The sequence below is a fragment of the Cyclopterus lumpus genome, chromosome 18, assembly GCF_009769545.1.
Source record: "Cyclopterus lumpus isolate fCycLum1 chromosome 18, fCycLum1.pri, whole genome shotgun sequence".
In the NCBI taxonomy this organism is placed as follows: Eukaryota; Metazoa; Chordata; class Actinopteri; order Perciformes; family Cyclopteridae; genus Cyclopterus; species Cyclopterus lumpus.
Genome location: NC_046983.1, coordinates 1433138 through 1454191, shown reverse-complemented (window position 1 = coordinate 1454191; position 21054 = coordinate 1433138). Strand labels below are relative to the sequence as shown.

Sequence of the window (21054 nt, the reverse complement as noted above, 5' to 3'; positions counted from 1 at the left end):
CATGAAACAGAGAAGTATCTTCAAACAAAAACTGGAACACTCACTGTGTTTAGAGAAGCTCCTCTTACTTCCCTGTTCACTTCAGGTGTCAAGGAAACAAAGACCATGTGAAGTCATGTTGGAAAACTGAGTTCAACAGCATTTCACATGGAAGGGTTCTTTTAGCTCTCTGAAAATGTTCGATGAAGACAAGATAAAAGCATACAGAGGACCTACATGTAATATGTTTAACACTGAACCATGGATTTGGACTGCATCTTCCTGTTGTCACAGTGAGCTTGAAGGTTTCGTAACATCACGCCTGTACAGAGAAAAAAACACGTTCTCAACTTCTGTATTTTGCATGACTTAAACGTGGAACAATAACATTTTAAAATAAATAGTATTAAAATAGTGATAGAACTTTACTGTGTGGGCCTTTCCTCACAGAGAATAAAAACAGCTTTGAAAAGAAACACACACGGATTGTGAAGGATCACGAAGAAGTTGAGATACAAATCACAGGGCCTTCTGGGGGATCTGCACTTTGTTGTATTTCTGTCTTATCTGGTATCAAATTCAGTTTGGTTTATGGAAACAAAACTATTTATTTCACTGATGAACAACAGAAGCAGTTTCCCAGATGAGGTGACACCCAACCTGAGCTTCTTCCTGACTCTCCACACTGCATATCTGCCAACTCTCTCTACCAGCACCCTTACACACTGAATGGGACGAGTATTATTGTGACGACCCTCTCTGCTACTGGCTCGTGTCCCTGCAGGTGGGCGTGGCCAAGAGTCATCAGAAGAGTGGAAACACCTGAGGTCATCAGCAGCACTGGCGACACCTGGGCCTCGTGTTCCAGTGCTGCATTTAAAGGCCTCAGGTCTCAGGAGCCCTCGCTGCCCTGAGACCCCGTTTGGCTGCTTGTAGGAGAGTCTGGTTTGACCTGACACTAGACCACACACACACTTCCCACGCATGCACTCCCCTCCACCACTGAAACTACTGACTCCACACGCCACTGTTTATATGCTACATAAGATGTGTTTATGCTACATAAGTTATGTTATGCTACCTAAGTTAAATAAAACCCTTTCTGTTAACTACTACCTGTGTGTGGGGGCTCGTCCGTCCAAATTTAAGTTGTTTGAGGCTGTTAGTTGTTACGTTGTTGTTACATTTTTGAGCACATTGACCTCTAGTGTGACTTTTGGCTTTTGTGGAGTGTCCCTGGATGCTTTTGGGTTTGTTTTTGTGTGGTGTGCGTCCAGAGCAGTGGTCTCTGGGACACATCCAGAGCTGCAGTGGGTCACCAGCTTGCTGGGGTCCTAACCGAGCTGCTGGTGTCAGTGTTTAAAAAGCCTCCCGCTAATCTGAATAAAGACTAGGGTTCAGTGAGGTAGGTTAGTTTTGATGGGCAGTCTAGAAGCAAAGGATTGAGGGGGAGAAGCTAGTGGCAATTGAGAGGTTGCGGCAGTAGACAGCTGGACAATGTGGGGTTAATCAGAGATGGTAAGCTTTCTGGGGATATTTTGCGACGGGAAGACAGTTCGTCATCATGCTCTCCCAGTATTGTGAGTAATTTGCACATCTTGCCTAAGTTTAATGAGAAGGGTCCAGATTTTTTTTTTCACTGTTTGAACGGGTTGCAAGGGCAAGAAATTGGTCAGACTGAGCAAACCTTGCTTTTGCAGTGTGTTGTCAGGAAAAGCACAGGAGGCATATGCGGCATTAGGTGATGATTTGATGGATGTGCAGTGACGCGGTCAATGAGTAGCACTGAGTCAAAGGGGGTAGATTGGTACGTGAAGGAAGATGTGCTGTGTTTACCTGATTTTCCTTTGTCCGTGTCTCATAGGGATCGGCAGAGTGAACAGAGAGCAGATCCATCCTTGGAAGAAATGTTTGGGTCAGTGCTGTCAGATGGTGAGATGAAACATGTTTCCAGGGGCTACTTTCTTCAGAATGGTATTTTGGTGAGGGAGTGAGTGCCCCATGGTGAGGATTTAGTTGGGGATCCAATTCTTTAAGTTGTCACTCCATCCAAGCTTCGGGGTCATGTGATAAAACTTGCTCATGATGGGTCAGGGCATTTGGGTGTCTGAAAAACCCATGACCGGATTTGACACCATTTCTTCTGGCCAGGAATGAAGAAGGATGTTTCTATACACATTAAAACCTGTAACACGTGTCAGCTGACTGGTAAGCCGAATCAGGTCATTAAGCCGGCTATCAGTCAGCCATTTGAGTACCTAATCATTGATTGTGTGGGGCCGCTGCCTGGTAGCAAGTATTTGCTGACTTTGTGTCAAAGCACCAGGTACCCGGCAGCGTATCCCTTACGGACAATAACTGCAAGATCTGTAGTTAAGGCCCTAATGCAATTTCTAACTGTTTGGCATCCCTAGAGTTATACAAAGTAACCAGCGGTCAAATTTTTCCCCTCACCTGATGGCTGAAGTGTTGAAACTGTTTAGATTGTATTAGACATAACCAGTCGTCTGCATATCACTCAAAGTCAAGGTGCTTTGGAGCGCTTTTACCAAACACTCAAGTCTCTTTTGCGCTCCTACTGTACTGAGCTAGATGGAGACTGGGAAGATGGGCTACCGTGGTTGCTGTTATCTGCATGGGAGGTAATACAGGAAAGTACAGGGTTCAGACCAAATTATCTAGTGTTTGGCCATACTGTCCGGGGTCCGTGATTAAGGATGGTTGGAAGGGGTCGGATCTGCCCACCAACCTTATTGATTATGTCAATGTAAGCATCTACTTTATTCTGCAGGGGAGTTGGCAAAACAATTGTTTGCTGAGTCACAGGCTGAAATGAAGAAATGGTATGATCGCCAGGCTGTCATGCGTGGGTTTAGTCTAAAAGTGATAAGACACCCAAATTCTGTTCAGATTTTTACAAAAAGTCAATAAGGTGACAAAGCCAGATCCTTTTCCGTTACCTCGTATGGATGATTGCATAGACCAGGTTGGTGCAGCAAAGTATGTCAGCAATCTGCTGGAGGTTTACTGGCAGGTGCCCTTGTCCAAAAGGGCACAGGAAGTGGCAGCTTTTATCACTTAATTTTGACTTTATTCGTACAAAATGATGCCATTCGGGTTAAGAAATGCACCCTCCTTTTTTCAGCGGCTGATGAATCGTGTGGTGGCTGGCCTGGCGGGTTGCGCAGTTTACCTGGATAATGTAGTGGTATATAGTGATTCTTGGTATTCTCATATATAGCGGATTAGAGCATTGATGGACCGGTTTTGACCATCCTTTTGTGTTGCAGGTGGATGCTAGCCATGTACGAGCGGGAGCCGTGTTGATGCAGGAAGATGAGCAGGGAGTTGACAGAGCAGTCAGTTTATTTTCTAAAGGATTCAACCGGCATCAGTTAAATTACTCTGTTGTTTAGAAGGAGGCTGTTGCCTTGATCTGGGCCCTGCAGCATTTTGCGGTCTGTGGGGTCTGGGGTGTCACCAGTGGTGGTCTACACAGACCACAACCCATTGACCTTTCTGCATACCCTGCGTTGCCCTAACCAGAGGTTGATTAGGTGGTCACTGTTCCTTCAATCAAAGCTTTACTATTTTGATAGAAATACAGGTCTTTTCTTTACCATGAAGTCAATCTATTGGCTTTGCTGAGAGACTGCTAAATACGTTAGTAGCACCTTGACGTTGAGTTTGTTTGCATGTGTCTGTGTGAGACCCGATTCAGCTCGGATCTTTTCCAACAATGACCCTGGTGTCTCTCTCTCTCTGTGTGTGTTTGACATCGCCTCAGGCCCAGAAGCTGTTCAAATGTTAGAGGAACATGTGAATAATGAATTAATCTAATATGTAACAACATTTAGAGCCAGGAGGCAGTTAACATCAATGAGAACCGCCAAAGATAGTTTGGTTTAACAAACACTGGATGTGTAAAGTTGAAGGGTGGGGTTGGCAAATAATATTCAACTGACTCAAATCCCGAAATCAACATTTAAATGATCCCTTGGGGACATTGACAGAGCATTGACATGTCCACAGGGCACGAGGGGTGAGTTTAAAAGTGAGAGAAGGAGCGACCTGACAATCAGACCGAGGAGCAACGAGGAACCAGAACACATCTGTGGTGAGCTTCTTCTTCTCTTGACTGAAGTCTGTTAGGCTCATAATTACATTGTACTCTGTTAACTACTTCAAACTAATTAACACTTTATATCTTGGTTGTTTAGTCAGTACAATAACTACATTCCGTTCCACTTCATGTAGTCTTGTTGTGACTCCCGGACTGTAGCCGTGAAGAAATAGTCCAGCAAATCTTCAAAATGAGTACTGTCACCTCTGCAGATCATATTCCAGCTGAGCAGCACTAAGATGGAGAGAGTCATGCATCTAACTGTGGTAACTGCTGTCCTGCTGTCGGTGGGCATCCTGAACGCTGTCACAGCCCAGCCTCACAGTAAGTACCACACCATCACCAACACCTTATGGAACTAAAACCCAATATACTTGGTGAGTAAAGCTCTTTTCTTTCCACAGCTGAAGAGCTTCTGTCAGTATGTGAAGAACTAGGACATGTTGCTTGTGGTGAAGGATGGAGCCGCATTGATGCCAAACGCTGTGTTAAATACTTCCAAACTCCAAAATCCTTCGATGATGCAAAGGTGAAGCAAACACACGTATAACAAATATAATAATTTGATTACATCTATCCTCATCTGTTGTATGTGATGATAACGTGCTGGTGAAGACTCACACTCCCATTTCTGTTGATAGGAACACTGCAACAGCTCAGGCAGTGAACTGGTGACATTCCAAACTCAAGAAGAGATGATGAAAGCCGTTTGTGTCACCTTACATGGCAACCCTGAACCTGAATCTCTTTGGATTGGAGTTGAAAGATCCGGGGTAAGCAGCAAACGTCTCATTGTGAGACGGGTTGGAGAATGTGTCACATGTCATCACTGATCTCCACCTTTGTGTTCTTCAGGAGGGGTTCGTAAATGTTGATGGATCTGAGGTCAAGCATGCTCAATGGTACCCTGGACAGCCAGACCATTTTGGTGGACAAGAGAACTGCGTTACGATAAACCACAAAGGTAAAGAAAAAGATTGATTAAACTAATGATCACGTATTATGAACATGCACCTACTCATGAACAGGTGACCTCCATTTGAGTCCCATTCTAAGGGGAGACACGTATGTACATCTGGTCACATGTACATGTCAAGAATGAATAACGAATATAATGATGATGTACACCATATTAAACAACAGAACAGGGGATGATGTTTTCTGTCATTTCTTTCCAGAATGGGGACTCTGGAATGATGCCAACTGCAAAGAAGAGCATCATTTCATGTGCGTCCAGACGATGTGATCATCACCTGCTGCTGTTTGCTTTCACATTTACAATCAGTGTAGACATCGACAGCTGAGCTGCTGCTGGACCAGTTTGTTTCATGATGACCTGCAAAACACAAGCTTCTTAACTTTACTGTAATAAACGCTTCAGCATTCAAGTTCCAGCGTCTTGTTTCATTTGTTCACGTTCAGCAATATGAGTTCTTCTGTGTTCTACAACACATTTCATGGTGACACCATGCTGTCTGAACTCTACACTAACTGAAGGGTGCTACATTCCAAGGTTAGATAGCAAGAGAGAGACAAGACAGTCTGAGGGCATTAGTATAGTTTATTTGTATAGCACAATTTACATAAAACCATTAAAGCATAAAACATAATGCCAAAGAAAATAAGATGTCAAAACTATTAAGAACATTCAATAAAACAGTAAAAAGCTAAATATAGAATAAAAGTTGCAGTGCTGTTTCAGAAATGAAATGCAGAAATTTGATTCCTTGAATCGGATTCAATTAAAGGCAACAGGAAACCAAAGTCTTCAATCTGGATTTAAAGGAGATGGGGGTCTCTGAGGGTCTCGGCAGACCTGCATCTTTCAGGGACTTTGATCCAGCTATGTGGACCAGAACAACAGAACGCTGCTTCTCCATGTTTTTTGTTAAGTTAAAAAACTGAAAGGCTAAAATGGCTTCCTTGTTTTATATATCTCTGTATTTGCTTGACATACTTGGAACGTATGTCTGTTATTAATCTGTAACTCAGCAAGGAAGCACATAGCCCACTCTCCAAAAGTATTCCTTTGAAATGGAATGTTTTCAATAACATTATGTATTTGTGTTAGATTGATCACTTTAAGCATGTTGAGTGTGAACTTTAAACAATCATTTTTGCTGACTTTCAAACACTTTCAAACTGTTACATTTCCAGGTACTTTTCCACTGAAAAGCGCTAAGTGAAGGTGACTCCAAACGTTAAGATCTGGTAACACTTTATAATAACTACACACTATTTAGCTGTCATAAATTCCCCATCGTATTAGTTTTTTTTCACCTTGTCTGGTTGGTTAATTAACTCATGTCATGTCGTTTCCTCCCCTTGACACCTGATCATCCCTCATTCCCTTCACACAGTTCTCTTCTCAACACAGTGAGCAGGTAAAGACTTTGAAAGGCCAGCAGGCCTCAAAGCTGACGAGTCTCAGTTTGTGAGCTGATAAAGACTTTGAAATGAGCCTTTTTTAAGCGCTGTCCAACAGATAAAATATAAACGTAAGGCTTCCAGCACAATTCTCAAAGAAACACATGAATACCCTCCTAGAGTCCAGAGATAAACTTGTGTTCTAAGACCCACCTGGTTACTAAACTGAACACATATCAAGTAGTGGTGTCATGGAACATTTTGCAATGGTTTTTGTTTGTATAAAATATTTCATAAGTAACTGATGGGCTGTATTAATATACACAAGTAATGGAGTAGCCTGGTCCTGCTTTTGCTCCGAGATGTTGAAGAAGTGACCTCACTGTGCAGATCGGTCTAGTGAACCATGGTTTAGAATTATTCTCAGGGTTTGTATGGGTGTCAAATGTTACGTGTTATTTTGTACTGAGAAACATTTTTCTCCCCAAAGTTTGATGGTGGTGGAGATAACGTGATAACTCTGATGAACTAATACCTCAACTTCTCTTTTGCAGAATATTCTACTTCTTCAAAAAGCTTTGGGGCAGCAATATTTCACATCGAAGGGTTCTTTTTAGTTCTCTGAATACTTTGTGTGATGGCCAGAGACCGAAACCTTGTGCTCAACTTCCATATGTGAATAATGTTTAAATAAAAAGTATTACCAGAGTAATTCAACTTGACTGTTTGAGCCTTTCTCTGGAAATATGCATCACAGAGAAAACAAATGCTAAGAATATTGCAAGAAAAAACAAGTATTGTGAAATATCACAAAAACAGTGACCTTTTGGGGGCTCTGTTCATTGTTTTAATTCTTACTCATCTTGTATGAAATTTCCAAGAAAAACAACCAACACCTCTTTTCCTTTGAAATGCAGAAATCTTCTTTCAAAGTCCTGCATCCACAGGTAACGTTTCTATATAATATTGTAGTTTCAGGCTTCGGGGGGTTTCTGATCACCAGCTGCTGCACCAGGCTGATACGAAAATGTGACTGAAAAACAGCATTAAGGGGATGAAACAAAACTCCCAACTCAGCTGAAGTGAGTTTCAGCTGACATCTTGACCCACACACACTTTAAACACAGGTCTGTCTCTCAGTTGCATGTGATTCTTTAGTGTTATGATTATGCCTGGTTAAGATATTGTCTGGAAAATAATCAGACTTGTAGGTCATATCTCAGCTGAGCTGAGCACTAAGAGTTGGAGAGGCCTGAGTCATGCATGCGTCTACCCACAGCCGAAGCCGTTGGGGTGGTTTGTGATCAGAAGCATCAAGATGCTCCTTGTGGTGACGGATGGAAAACGCTGCGCTGAATACTTCCAGACTCCAAAACAGACCTGGGCATTTTACGGCCCGCGGGCCACGCCCAGGTTTGGCTGTCCCGGTCCGACCCGCGTGAGGTCAATAAAATGTTTTAAATACATAAGTGCACTAATGCAATACAATGGCACTGCTTTTAATTTCAAGGCGAGTTCTGTCTTTTTTTGCCTCACCGACAGGAGCAGTCGGAAATATCCGCTTACGGTAAAAAACGAAAGGTTGATACAGAATGTAGAGGTTTTAACAAGACATGGACTTCTAAGTATCAGTTTACTGAAGGCAAAGGTAAAGCTGTATGCTCAGTGTGTGGAGAACAGGTCGCTGTGTACAGGTTGAATCGGCACAACAGGACGAAACACGCGGACAAGTACAAGAACTTGACTGATGCAGAGCGGCGGGCCGCTGGTGGTTTGCTAGTTAAGACCAACAAGGACTTTTTACAAAGCTTCACACATCCAGGGAGGAAGCAGTCAAGGCCAGTTATGTGATATCCCACCTATTTGCAAAAAACAATAAGCCATTTTCTGAAGGGGAGTTCATCAAAGAGTGTTTGGTGGACTCTGCAGCGCTATTATGCCCAGTTACTGGTCTTTGTACGTGGGATAACGAAGAACTTTAAGATCACGGAGGAGCTGGCAGCAATGCGGTCAATGAAAGGGACGACAACAAGGAGGGATTTGTTCATGGAGGTAAATGCACATTGAGACAAGCTGCAACTAAAATGGGGAAAAACTGGCACGTGTTAAAACTGATGGTTGTCCAAATCTGACAGGGAAAAATGTTAAAATGAACCATGTTATTGATGTAACTAAAATAGTTAACTTCATCAGTGCAAGAGCATTGAGGAGTATGAGACTGAGTATGAAAATGAGAATATTCTTACAAAAGGCAGGAAAGGAGTACAAGTTGGAGACTCCTTTCCGGATTTGAGTCTGTTTTACACTTCAGCCAGACACCACATGAGTCGGAGGTCCGGCCTCACTGAACAGGAGGTTTTTAGATTAAAATAACTAGCCTAAAATAAGAAGAGCAATGAACAGGGGTGATGGCAAAAGCACCAATGTGTGTTTTAAATCATTTATTGTTTTTTATTTTTGTTTTAAATCTTACTCTTAATGAATACTTTTAGAGTGTTTGAATGTAAATGGAGCCAGAGATGCAAAGAAGAGAACATCTATTTATGAATGTGCTTCCTCTTCTCCAGGTCTTTTGTCCCGGTTTCACTGGAGGTCAAACACATCATCGAGGGGAGGTTGTTTTTAGTTAAAGCACGGTTCGACCTTTTCATTGTTGTTTTTATCAATGTGTATGCTCCAGCAACCGGTGCAGAGAGGAAGCTGTTTTTACAAAAAGTTAATGATGAGGATTTTTTATTCTTGGGGGGGGATTTTAACTGTACGGAAGATGAGTTAAAGGACTGTAACCACACAGAGCCACATCCAGCTTCACAGCAGGTTCTGAGGAGGCTGGTCCATTCTCATGGCCTGGTGGATGTGTGGAGAAGGATGCATGCTGACTGCCGACAGTACACATGGTCCCACTTTAGAGAGGAAGACCGTATTTATGTTTTTAAGCACCATTTTAATATTTAAAATGTGCAGTATTGTTCCTGCCGGTTTTACTGATCATTCTTTGCTTTTATGTCATGTTTTTATTAAAAGCATTTTACCCAAGAGCGCGTATTGACATTTTAATTCAGTTTAATTCAGTTTTAACTTTTGATAAAAAATGTAGAGAGGTTCTTATTAATTTCTGGGGTGTTTTTAGGCGGAGGAAGAGTGATTTTAGTAGTCTTAGGCAGTGGTGGGACCGTGGTAAGATTGAGATTAGGCTTCTTTGTCAGCAGCATACTTTCAACGTCACCCAAGACATCACCAGATCTATGAAGGACCTGGAGACTGATATAGTGTATAGAGATCGAGGACATATTGAAGTCCTCAAAGGAAAAAAGATGCCTCCACACAGCTCTCAACATGGCAACAGCTTATGATTATTTACAAGTTTCCCCCCTAAGAAAGCATTTCATGTCAGAGGTACAAGAGAGACCAGAGAGTCTGAGGGCACTTGGCAAGGCACGTTTATTTGTAGAGCACAATTCAACAACAAGGCATTTCATCACATTAAAACCAGTAAAAGCATCAAAACATAATCCCAAAGGAAACAAGATTGAAAAACAATTAAGAATATTCATTAAAACATTAAAATAGTAGAAAGGTAAATATAGAATAAAAGTTGCAGCGCAGTTTCAGAAATGAAATGCAGAAATTGATTCCTTGAATCAGATTCAATTAAAGGCAACAGGAAAAAAAAGTCTTCAATCTGGATTTAAAGGATATGACGGTCTAAGAGGGTCTCCGGGGGTCTCTGAGGGCCTTTGAGGGTCTCAGCAGACCTGCAGCTTTCAGGGACTTTGATCCAGATGTGTACCAGAACAACTGAATGCTGCTTCTCCATGTTTTTTTTAATCAGTTCAAAAACTGAAAGGCTAAAATGGCATATTCTTCTTTTATATAGCTATCTTTGTATTTACAGAGACATCACTGGTGAAAATTAACCGACTGACTTCTGGTCACTCGTCAACAAGATCGACGAAATGAAGCTACGGATTACGACGCACAACATGAGCAGCTGTGTGATGGTAATCACAGAGACTTGGCTGGACAGTACCGTTTCCAACGAAGCTATCGAGCTAGCGGGCCGCACACTGAAGACCTGTGCCGACCAGCTGGCAGGAGTGTTCACTAACATCTTCAACCTCTCCCTACAACAAGCTGCAGTCCCCACCTGCCTTAAAGCCACCACCATTGTCACTGTCCCGAATAAGACCGCAGTCACCTGCCTCAACGACTACCGCCCAGTCGCCCTGACCCCAGTCATCACCAAGTGCTTCGAGAGGATGATCCTATCGCACATCAAGAACGTCCTCCCAGCAGATCTAGACCAGTTGCCTACCGAGCAAACAGGTCTACGGAGGATGCGGTCTCAATCACCCTTCATACAGCCCTGTCTCACCTGGAGCACCCTAACACATACTTCAGGATGCTCTTCATTGACTTCAGCTCGGCCTTCAATACCATCATCCCCCACAAACTGGTGCAACTCAAAAACCTTGGACTTTCCACATCTCTCTGTTGGATGGATTCTGGACTTTCTATCAAACAGACCACAGAATGTGAGGATAGGGAACCTGACATCGACAACCACCATCCTGAACACTGGTGCACCTCAGGGCTGTGTGCTCAGCCCGGCCCTCTTCACCCTCTTCACCCAGGACTGCTCGGACAACAACCTGGTCCTGAACACCACCAAGACAAAGGAAGTCATAGTGGACTTCAGGAGATCCAGGAAGACCACTCTCTGTTTGTTCCACTGTCATCAGGAAGAGGATTCAGGACTATTAAAACCCAGACTAACAGGCTGAGGAACAGCTTTTTCCCCAGAGCGGTTTCCTCCATCCCAAGAATCTCTAGTTATCTTTCACTGAGACTTGTCCTTTAACTCCCACGTGAAGCAAATCTCAAGGATTGCATTTTTTCATCTACGTAACATTTCAAAAATCAGGCACATCTTGTCCCAAAAAGATGCAGAAAAGCTGGTTCACGCGTTTGTTACTTCCAGACTTGATTACTGCAACTCTTTATTATCAGGCTGCTCTAATAAGTCTCTTAAATCCCTCCAGTTGATCCAGAATGCTGCAGCTCGTGTACTCACAAAAACTAAGAAAAGAGATCACATGACTCCTGTATTAGCTGCTCTGCACTGGCTCCCTGTAAAATCAAGAATCACATTTAAAATTCTTCTCCTTACCTACAAAGCCTTGATTGGTGATGCACCATCATATCTTAAGGAGCTTGTAGTACCATATTGCCCCACTAGAGAGCGGCGCTCACTAAATGCGGGGCTACTTGTGGTTCCTAAAGTCCTAAAAAGTAGGATGGGAGCCAGAGCCTTCAGTTATCAAGCTCCTCTTTTATGGAACCAGCTTCCACTTTCAGTCCTGGAGGCAGACACAGTCACCTCATTCAAGAATAGACTTAAGACTTTCCTCTTTAATAGTTTTTAGTTAGGGCTGAATCAGGTTTGCCCTGGTCCAGCCCCTTGATATGCTGCTATAGGCTTATAGGCTGCTGGGGGATGTTTTATAGCTGTATAAAACAAGAATATGCCATTTTAGCCTTTGAGTTTTTGAACTGATTAAAAAAAATGCATTTAATATGTCACAAGGGCTTTCTGGTCGGATGGTTCTTCCTGACCTTGAATTGTGCTCTACAAATAAACGTGCCTTGCCGAGTGCCCTCAGACTCTCTGGTCTCTCTTGTACCTCTGACATGAAATGCTTTCTTAGGGGGGAAACTTGTAAATAATCATAAACTGTTGCCATGTTGAGAGCTGTGTGGAGGCAATCCCTTCAGTTAGTGTAGAGTTCAGACAGCATGATGTCAACATGAAATATGTTGTAGAACACAGAAGAACTCATATTGCTGAACGTGAACAAATGAAACAAGACGCTGGAACTTGAATGCTGAAGCGTTTATTACAGTAAAGTTAAGAAGCTTGTGTTTTGCAGGTCATCATGAAACAAACTGGTCCAGCAGCAGCTCAGCTGTCGATGTCTACACTGATTGTAAATGTGAAAGCAAACAGCAGCAGGTGATGATCACATCGTCTGGACGCACATGAAATGATGCTCTTCTTTGCAGTTGGCATCATTCCAGAGTCCCCATTCTGGAAAGAAATGACAGAAAACATCACATTCATCAGGAGCTTCAGTGTAAAACATCCTTTCAGTGGTTCATCAAACACTTTGTCAGCATTCAAACTGAATAATCTTGTTGTTCACACATTGAGTCACATTTCCTGCTTAGAGCAGACCGATAAAGGACCTCATGCAGGACACTTTATGTCTTAAAGTGATCGTTTCACTTCACTTTTAAACCCAAACCAGTTTTTGGCGAAAATTGCCAAGATTTGCATCCCCATACTAGAAGTGTATCTCCTCAGCCACAAAGGCTATTTGAATAATGTTGGTGTCAGAATAAAGGTAACACTTGTGAAATGTGTTCAGATGTGTGTATAGCAGTATGTATATTACTGGTTAATAGTTACTGAAGAAAGGCGTTCCAGGACAATTCATATTTCTCAACAATCGCTGATAAAAGATATTTTGGGCTGGATGCAGTATTGGTGATATTTTGCTGATGCTTTGTTTGAGAAGAAATTTAAAGATAGCGTGTTAGTCCGTAGGTTGTGGGGGTCACGGAGCACTAATCTGTTTTCCCTGTAGCATATTGCTAAAGGGCCCCAGAACTTTAAAAGTGGCTTATGTGCCAACTTTTTAGACATATTCACAATATATGTTTGTGTACATGTACATGTGACCAGATGTACATACGTGTCTCCCCTTAGAATGGGATTCAAATGGAGGTCACCTGTTCATGAGTAGGTGCATGTTCATAATACGTGATCATTAGTTTAATCAATCTTTTTCTTTACCTTTGTGGTTTATCGTAACGCAGTTCTCTTGTCCACCAAAATGGTCTGGCTGTCCAGGGTACCATTGAGCATGCTTGACCTCAGATCCATCAACATTTACGAACCCCTCCTGAAGAACACAAAGGTGGAGATCAGTGATGACATGTGACACATTCTCCAACCCGTCTCACAATGAGACGTTTGCTGCTTACCCCGGATCTTTCAACTCCAATCCAAAGAGATTCAGGTTCAGGGTTGCCATGTAAGGTGACACAAACGGCTTTCATCATCTCTTCTTGAGTTTGGAATGTCACCAGTTCACTGCCTGAGCTGTTGCAGTGTTCCTATCAACAGAAATGGGAGTGTGAGTCTTCACCAGCACGTTATCATCACATACAACAGATGAGGATAGATGTAATCAAATTATTATATTTGTTATACGTGTGTTTGCTTCACCTTTGCATCATCGAAGGATTTTGGAGTTTGGAAGTATTTAACACAGCGTTTGGCATCAATGCGGCTCCATCCTTCACCACAAGCAACATGTCCTAGTTCTTCACATACTGACAGAAGCTCTTCAGCTGTGGAAAGAAAAGAGCTTTACTCACCAAGTATATTGGGTTTTAGTTCCATAAGGTGTTGGTGATGGTGTGGTACTTACTGTGAGGCTGGGCTGTGACAGCGTTCAGGATGCCCACCGACAGCAGGACAGCAGTTACCACAGTTAGATGCATGACTCTCTCCATCTTAGTGCTGCTCAGCTGGAATATGATCTGCAGAGGTGACAGTACTCATTTTGAAGATTTGCTGGACTATTTCTTCACGGCTACAGTCCGGGAGTCACAACAAGACTACATGAAGTGGAACGGAATGTAGTTATTGTACTGACTAAACAACCAAGATATAAAGTGTTAATTAGTTTGAAGTAGTTAACAGAGTATAATGTAATTATGAGCCTAACAGACTTCAGTCAAGAGAAGAAGAAGCTCACCACAGATGTGTTCTGGTTCCTCGTTGCTCCTCGGTCTGATTGTCAGGTCGCTCCTTCTCTCACTTTTAAACTCACCCCTCGTGCCCTGTGGACATGTCAATGCTCTGTCAATGTCCCCAAGGGATCATTTAAATGTTGATTTTGGGATTTGAGTCAGTTGAATATTATTTGTCAACCCCACCCTTCAACTTTACACATCCAGTGTTTGTTAAACCAAACTATCTTTGGCGGTTTTCATGGATGTTAACTGCCTCCTGGCTCTAAATGTTCTTACATATTAGATTAATTCATAATGCAGATGTTCCTCTAACATTTGAACAGCTTCTAGGCCTGAGGCGATGTCAAACACCTGACCTGAGCTTGAATTTCATCGTTTCACACAGAGAGATATTTTTTTGTTTAAAAACACATCATCAGCCAGAGTCTGGCCCTGATGTTGCAGAGCCACACTGCCCTGTTCTCCTGCCCCTCCCTGTTCTCCTGCCCCTCCCTGTTCTCCACTCGCTTCTTCCTGCTTAAATAAATGGCCATTTTGGCATTTTTTGTAGGCAGCTCCCATGATAAAAACCTTCTCAGTAAAAACCATGTTAAAAAGACTAAAAACCAATGTTAAAAGAGTGAAGAAACCTGAAAGTCTCTTGCACTCAGTAAAAACATGGTAGATAGTCTCACGAAGGTCACAGAAGGGGCACCGGCTCAGGACAGCGGGATTAAAAACAGAGATAAAAGTATTGGAGGAGAACCGTGTCGGCAGTTCGTTTCTTGAGGGGAGGTTTAGATAAAATCCTCCACTGTGGGCCAGGTCCGCCTTGTCCCAGTCTCTCTGACCACACAGTGGGAGGCCTGTTGCACAGTCCGGACCTGTTTGTGGTCTCGACATTAAAATACAGTCTTCATGTCTTGGGTGACGTTGAAAGTATGCTGCTGACAAAGAAGCCTAATCTCAATCTTACCACGGTCCCACCACTGCCTAAGACTACTAAAATCACTCTTCCTCCGCCTAAAAACACCCCAGAAATTAATAAGAACCTCTCTAAAATTCTTATCAAAAGTTAAAACTGAATTAAACTGAATTAAAATGTCAATACGCGCTCTTGGGTAAAATGCTTCTAATAAAAACATGACATAAAAGCAAAGAATGATCAGTAAAACCGGCAGGAACAATACTGCACATTTTAAATATTAAAATGGTGCTTAAAAACATAAATACGGTCTTCCTCTCTAAAGTGGGACCATGTGTACTGTCGGCAGTCAGCATGCATCCTTCTCCACACATCCACCAGGTCATGAGAATGGACCAGCCTCCTCAGAACCTGCTGTGAAGCTGGATGTGGCTCTGTGTGGTTACGGTCCTTTAAACCATCTTCCGTACAGTTAAAATCCCCCCCCAAGAATAAAAAATCCTCCGAGGCATAGCCATTTAAAACATCATTAACTTTTTGTACAAACAGCTTCCTCTCTGTACCGGTTGCTGGAGCATACACATTGATAAAAACAACAGTGAAAAGGTCGAACCGTGCTTTAGAAGAGGAAGCCCACTCCTCCACTGAGGTTTGTGTGGTGACTCAGGAGGTCTTCCCCTTCCCACTCCCTCCTCCAGTCGGCCTCGTTGGTGCTGTCGCTGTGGGTCTCTTGTAGGAAGAGAACATCAATACTTCTCATTTTGTTAAATTCGTGAATAGATGTTTTCTTCCTTACATCTCTGGCTCCATTTACAACAAAAATGAAAAACAATAAATTATTTAAAACACATATTGGATCTTTCGCCATCACCCTTGTTCATCGCTCTTCTAATTTTAGGCACATGTTTTTTTAATCTAAAACCCTCCTGCTCAGTGAGGCCGGACTCCTCCCTCCAGTTCATGTGGTGTCTGGCTGAGGTATAAAATAGATTTAGGTTAGGACCTAAATCTTAACCTAAACCTAAATCTATTTTTTATTCTCTAGCGGCCTGTTTTTTGTCTTGTTTTTTCTGCGGTATACATTTTCTGTTGCTTACTGTTACTTAAAAAGACAGGCGGAGCATCACTGCTGTCCGACACCTCCTCGTCACTGCCCCTGACCCGCCTGCTTGTCCTCCCCCACCTTGCTGGCCTTGGCTTCACTGGATGCGTTATGGGCTGGCTTCTTCCTCGTAGGGGCAGCTTTTGGCTCCCCTGCTTCCTCTCAGCTTCTTCCACCTGCTCAGCCCACCCTCATACTTTCTTCCCCCGACTCTACTCTTCCACCAACCTGCTCTGCTACCTCTACGGGCTTCTCACCAGCACCGTTTCCACCCGTTTCTTTCCCTTCTCCTCCATCCTCACCATTTCCCACCTTCACCAACTTAAAGAAGAGATTCCTTCTGCATTTGATTCAATACCACGTCTCAATGTGACGGAGGACTCCTGTGCTAACTTTAGTCCGTCCCAGATTGATCATATTGTCGATAGTGCTACAGGCTCACTGAGAATGACACTAGACTCGATAGCCCCACTGAAGAAAAAGACAGTGAGGCAAAGGAGGTTTGCTCCCTGGTAGAACCCTCAGACCCGCGACCTAAAGCAAACTTCATGAAAGCTCCAAAGCATATGGCGTTCCACCAATCTGGAAGAATCACGCTTAGTTTGGCGAGATAGTCTTAAAACATATAAAAAGGCTCTCCGTAATGCCAGAGCAGCCTATTACTCATCAGTAATAGAGAAAAATAAGAACAACCCCAGGGTTCTCTTTAGCACTGTAGCCAGGCTGACAGAGTCACAGCTCTGTGGAGCCGTGTATTCCTATAGACCTCAGTAGTAATGACTTCATGAACTTCTTCAATGAAAAGATTTGAACTATTAGAGGCAAGATTGATGATCTCTTGCCCTCAACTACTGCCGATCTGTCATCAAGAGGAGTGGCCTTGGAAACGGCTGTATGCCCTGGTGTATATTTGGATAGCTTTTCTCCCATTAACCTAGACCAATTGTCTTCAACGGTTTCCAAGCGCCAAAGACATTATCCTTTCTTTATCTATCTGGTCTCTCCCCGATTGAAATATGAATAGAGCAAGAGACTCTGTTAAGAGGTCCCTACTCTACCAGCTAATGAAAATCAAAGCTGCAGATGTGATGTTTTTAAAGGAAACGCATAGTGACTCAGCCAATGAGACCGAATGGAAGACTTTGTCTTTGTAAACATGTATGCTCCTGTCGCTGGGCCTGAGCGAGTGTTTTTTTAAAGGTTTTAAGCAGTGTTTTAAGCTTCATTCATAAGAGTGAATGTAGAGGATGTTTTTTGGGAGGATATTTTAACTGCTTGGAGGATGAGGCAATAGATAGGAACCATCAGGAACCTCACAGAACTTCAGAGAGCAATGAGGGAGCTGGTGGAGGAGCATGAGGTGGTCAATGTTTGGATGAGGGTAATAGAGATAAGAGACAGTACACATGGTCTCATTCCAGAGGGCATTTTATTTCCCTTGCTAGACTGGATAGGTTTCATTGTTTTAACCACTTCAACATCTTGGGTTCACTGGCCACACTCTGGTTCTGTGCAACTTTTTTATTCCCAACGTAAAGCCAAAAAGCGGACTCCGGCATTTTAACACATCTCTCTTAGAAGATGCACATTTTAAAGAGGTTTTTAGATTTTTTTTGGAACAGTTTTAAGGAGAACATTTATATATTTAATCAGTAATAGGCTAAACTGCTTCTTAGACCTGCCTCCTTTGGACCAAAACGATTCGGCCCCAGTGCAGCTGAGACAGACGGAGCGACATGCAGGAAGTGCAGGAAAAGAATATCTTATTTTACAAATAATTACTGGGTATATTCCATATTTCCAAAACACAAATATTGACAATTTGTATAATTGATCAATATTATAAATAATATTATTATTATAATTTTTGTATATATAGTCTTTTGTGGTTTAAGGTGGGGCCAGGCCCCGTGGCCCTCTATTGGCCAACCGCCACTGCCTTTGACATCGCCTCAGGCCTAGAAGCTGTTCAAATGGAACATGGAACATGTGAATAATGACTTAATCTAATAGGTAAGAACATTTAGAGCCAGGAGGCAGTTAACATCCATGAGAACCGCCAAAGATAGTTTGGTTTAACAAACACTGGATGTGTAAAGTTGAAGGGTGACAAATAATATTCAACTGACTCAAATCCCAAAATGAACTTTTTAATGTTCCTTTGCTAGCTGAAAGTAGGTTTAAGAGGATTTGAAGATTCTTTCCATTAAGTTAAATTATTGTATAAAGCTTAATATATATCACGGTCAGATCAGAACGGGGATGAAACAAAACCCCAACTCACCTGAACTGAGTGCTTTCCACCACACAGCTTCAACAAGAGTCTGTCTCTCAGTCACAAGGGCATTCTTTAATGCTGTGTTTGTTCTCATAAAGAATCATATGCTAATGATCCCTTGGGGACATTGACAGAGCATTGACATGTCCACAGGGCACGAGGGGTGAGTTTAAAAGTGAGAGAAGGAGCGACCTGACAATCAGACCGAGGAGCAACGAGGAACCAGAACACATCTGTGGTGAGCTTCTTCTTCTCTTCACTGAAGTCTGTTAGGCTCATAATTACATTGTACTCTGTTAACTACTTCAAACTAATTAACACTTTATATCTTGGTTGTTTAGTCAGTACAATAACTACATTCCGTTCCACTTCATGTAGTCTTGTTGTGACTCTCGGACTGTAGCCGTGAAAAAATAGTCCAGCAAATCTTCAAAATGAGTACTGTCACCTCTGCAGATCATATTCCAGCTGAGCAGCACTAAGATGGAGAGAGTCATGCATCTAACTGTGGTAACTGCTGTCCTGCTGTCGGTGGGCATCCTGAACGCTGTCACAGCCCAGCCTCACAGTAAGTACCACACCATCACCAACACCTTATGGAACTAAAACCCAATATACTTGGTGAGTAAAGCTCTTTTCTTTCCACAGCTGAAGAGCTTCTGTCAGTATGTGAAGAACTAGGACATGTTGCTTGTGGTGAAGGATGGAGCCGCATTGATGCCAAACGCTGTGTTAAATACTTCCAAACTCCAAAATCCTTCGATGATGCAAAGGTGAAGCAAACACACGTATAACAAATATAATAATTTGATTACATCTATCCTCATCTGTTGTATGTGATGATAACGTGCTGGTGAAGACTCACACTCCCATTTCTGTTGATAGGAACACTGCAACAGCTCAGGCAGTGAACTGGTGACATTCCAAACTCAAGAAGAGATGATGAAAGCCGTTTGTGTCACCTTACATGGCAACCCTGAACCTGAATCTCTTTGGATTGGAGTTGAAAGATCCGGGGTAAGCAGCAAACGTCTCATTGTGAGACGGGTTGGAGAATGTGTCACATGTCATCACTGATCTCCACCTTTGTGTTCTTCAGGAGGGGTTCGTAAATGTTGATGGATCTGAGGTCAAGCATGCTCAATGGTACCCTGGACAGCCAGACCATTTTGGTGGACAAGAGAACTGCGTTACGATAAACCACAAAGGTAAAGAAAAAGATTGATTAAACTAATGATCACGTATTATGAACATGCACCTACTCATGAACAGGTGACCTCCATTTGAATCCCATTCTAAGGGGAGACACGTATGTACATCTGGTCACATGTACATGTACACAAACATATATTGTGAATATGTCTAAAAAGTTGGCACATAAGCCACTTTTAAAGTTCTGGGGCCCTTTAGCAATATGCTACAGGGAAAACAGATTAGTGCTCCGTGACCCCCACAACCTACGGACTAACACGCTATCTTTAAATTTCTTCTCAAACAAAGCATCAGCAAAATATCACCAATACTGCATCCAGCCCAAAATATCTTTTATCAGCGATTGTTGAGAAATATGAATTGTCCTGGAACGCCTTTCTTCAGTAACTATTAACCAGTAATATACATACTGCTATACACACATCTGAACACATTTCACAAGTGTTACCTTTATTCTGACACCAACATTATTCAAATAGCCTTTGTGGCTGAGGAGATACACTTCTAGTATGGGGATGCAAATCTTGGCAATTTTCGCCAAAAACTGGTTTGGGTTTAAAAGTGAAGTGAAACGATCACTTTAAGACATAAAGTGTCCTGCATGAGGTCCTTTATCGGTCTGCTCTAAGCAGGAAATGTGACTCAATGTGTGAACAACAAGATTATTCAGTTTGAATGCTGACAAAGTGTTTGATGAACCACTGAAAGGATGTTTTACACTGAAGCTCCTGATGAATGTGATGTTTTCTGTCATTTCTTTCCAGAATGGGGACTCTGGAATGATGCCAACTGCAAAGAAGAGCATCATTTCATGTGCGTCCAGACGATGTGATCATCACCTGCTGCTGTTTGCTTTCACATTTACAATCAGTGTAGACATCGACAGCTGAGCTGCTGCTGGACCAGTTTGTTTCATGATGACCTGCAAAACACAAGCTTCTTAACTTTACTGTAATAAACGCTTCAGCATTCAAGTTCCAGCGTCTTGTTTCATTTGTTCACGTTCAGCAATATGAGTTCTTCTGTGTTCTACAACATATTTCGAGAGTTCATTTTTCCGAGAGTTCACTGAACTCTCGGAAAGAGAAGTGCTCTTCCAAGAAAACCCAACCTGCTACAATCTCTCTTTTAAGACCCGTTTGAGAGAAGAACTTTGACGGAGAAACTACAGGTAAAACAGCTGTGCCCAGATCAACCGGACTGGCTGAAAGCAAACCAGCACAGGAAGATCCTGTATAGAGACCGGTACACCAGGAAGGTTTGGA

General features: G+C 42.6%; 3 protein-coding genes across 4 annotated transcripts; 2 read left to right on the top strand and 1 right to left on the bottom strand.

Moving 5' to 3' along the window:
- The first annotated feature begins 1886 nt into the window (after positions 1-1886).
- On the top strand, positions 1887-5490 carry LOC117747596 (lectin-like). Of its 2 annotated transcripts, none has more exons than XM_034556970.1 (7): positions 1887-1911; positions 4012-4096; positions 4315-4426; positions 4507-4631; positions 4744-4875; positions 4958-5066; positions 5281-5490. In XM_034556970.1, the coding sequence occupies exons 3-7, from the start codon at positions 4342-4344 to the stop codon at positions 5346-5348; spliced, it is 519 nt and encodes a 172-aa protein (XP_034412861.1). In that variant the 5' UTR covers positions 1887-1911; positions 4012-4096; positions 4315-4341; the 3' UTR covers positions 5349-5490. The 2 variants fall into 2 exon arrangements, with proteins under 2 accessions (XP_034412861.1, XP_034412860.1); XM_034556969.1 differs by lacking the exon at positions 1887-1911 and adding an exon at positions 2897-2965.
- A 6857-nt stretch (positions 5491-12347) lies between these two features.
- On the bottom strand, positions 12348-14401 carry LOC117747598 (lectin-like). Its single transcript, XM_034556973.1, has 6 exons — positions 14296-14401; positions 13966-14077; positions 13761-13885; positions 13517-13648; positions 13326-13434; positions 12348-12557 (listed from the first exon to the last, which is right to left on the bottom strand). Exons 2-6 carry the CDS (start codon positions 14048-14050, stop codon positions 12490-12492), a joined length of 519 nt encoding a protein of 172 aa, XP_034412864.1. The 5' UTR covers positions 14051-14077; positions 14296-14401; the 3' UTR covers positions 12348-12489.
- A 4308-nt stretch (positions 14402-18709) lies between these two features.
- On the top strand, positions 18710-20763 carry LOC117747597 (lectin-like). Its single transcript, XM_034556972.1, has 6 exons — positions 18710-18815; positions 19034-19145; positions 19226-19350; positions 19463-19594; positions 19677-19785; positions 20554-20763. The coding sequence occupies exons 2-6, from the start codon at positions 19061-19063 to the stop codon at positions 20619-20621; spliced, it is 519 nt and encodes a 172-aa protein (XP_034412863.1). The 5' UTR covers positions 18710-18815; positions 19034-19060; the 3' UTR covers positions 20622-20763.
- The last annotated feature ends 291 nt before the right edge of the window (positions 20764-21054 follow it).

Bases quoted from the DNA above. Each gene is read 5' to 3' on its own strand.
- LOC117747596 (XM_034556970.1), top strand. From the start codon at position 4,342: ATGGAGAGAGTCATGCATCTAACTGTGGTAACTGCTGTCCTGCTGTCG. The intron at 4,427-4,506 runs GTAAGTACCACA...TTCTTTCCACAG, and splicing joins TGTCACAGCCCAGCCTCACA to CTGAAGAGCTTCTGTCAGTA. The intron at 5,067-5,280 runs GTAAAGAAAAAG...ATTTCTTTCCAG, and splicing joins CGTTACGATAAACCACAAAG to AATGGGGACTCTGGAATGAT.
- LOC117747598 (XM_034556973.1), bottom strand. From the start codon at position 14,050: ATGGAGAGAGTCATGCATCTAACTGTGGTAACTGCTGTCCTGCTGTCG. The intron at 13,649-13,760 runs GTGAAGCAAACA...TTCTGTTGATAG, and splicing joins AATCCTTCGATGATGCAAAG to GAACACTGCAACAGCTCAGG. The intron at 12,558-13,325 runs GTAAAGAAAAAG...ATTTCTTTCCAG, and splicing joins CGTTACGATAAACCACAAAG to AATGGGGACTCTGGAATGAT.
- LOC117747597 (XM_034556972.1), top strand. From the start codon at position 19,061: ATGGAGAGAGTCATGCATCTAACTGTGGTAACTGCTGTCCTGCTGTCG. The intron at 19,146-19,225 runs GTAAGTACCACA...TTCTTTCCACAG, and splicing joins TGTCACAGCCCAGCCTCACA to CTGAAGAGCTTCTGTCAGTA. The intron at 19,595-19,676 runs GTAAGCAGCAAA...TGTGTTCTTCAG, and splicing joins TTGGAGTTGAAAGATCCGGG to GAGGGGTTCGTAAATGTTGA.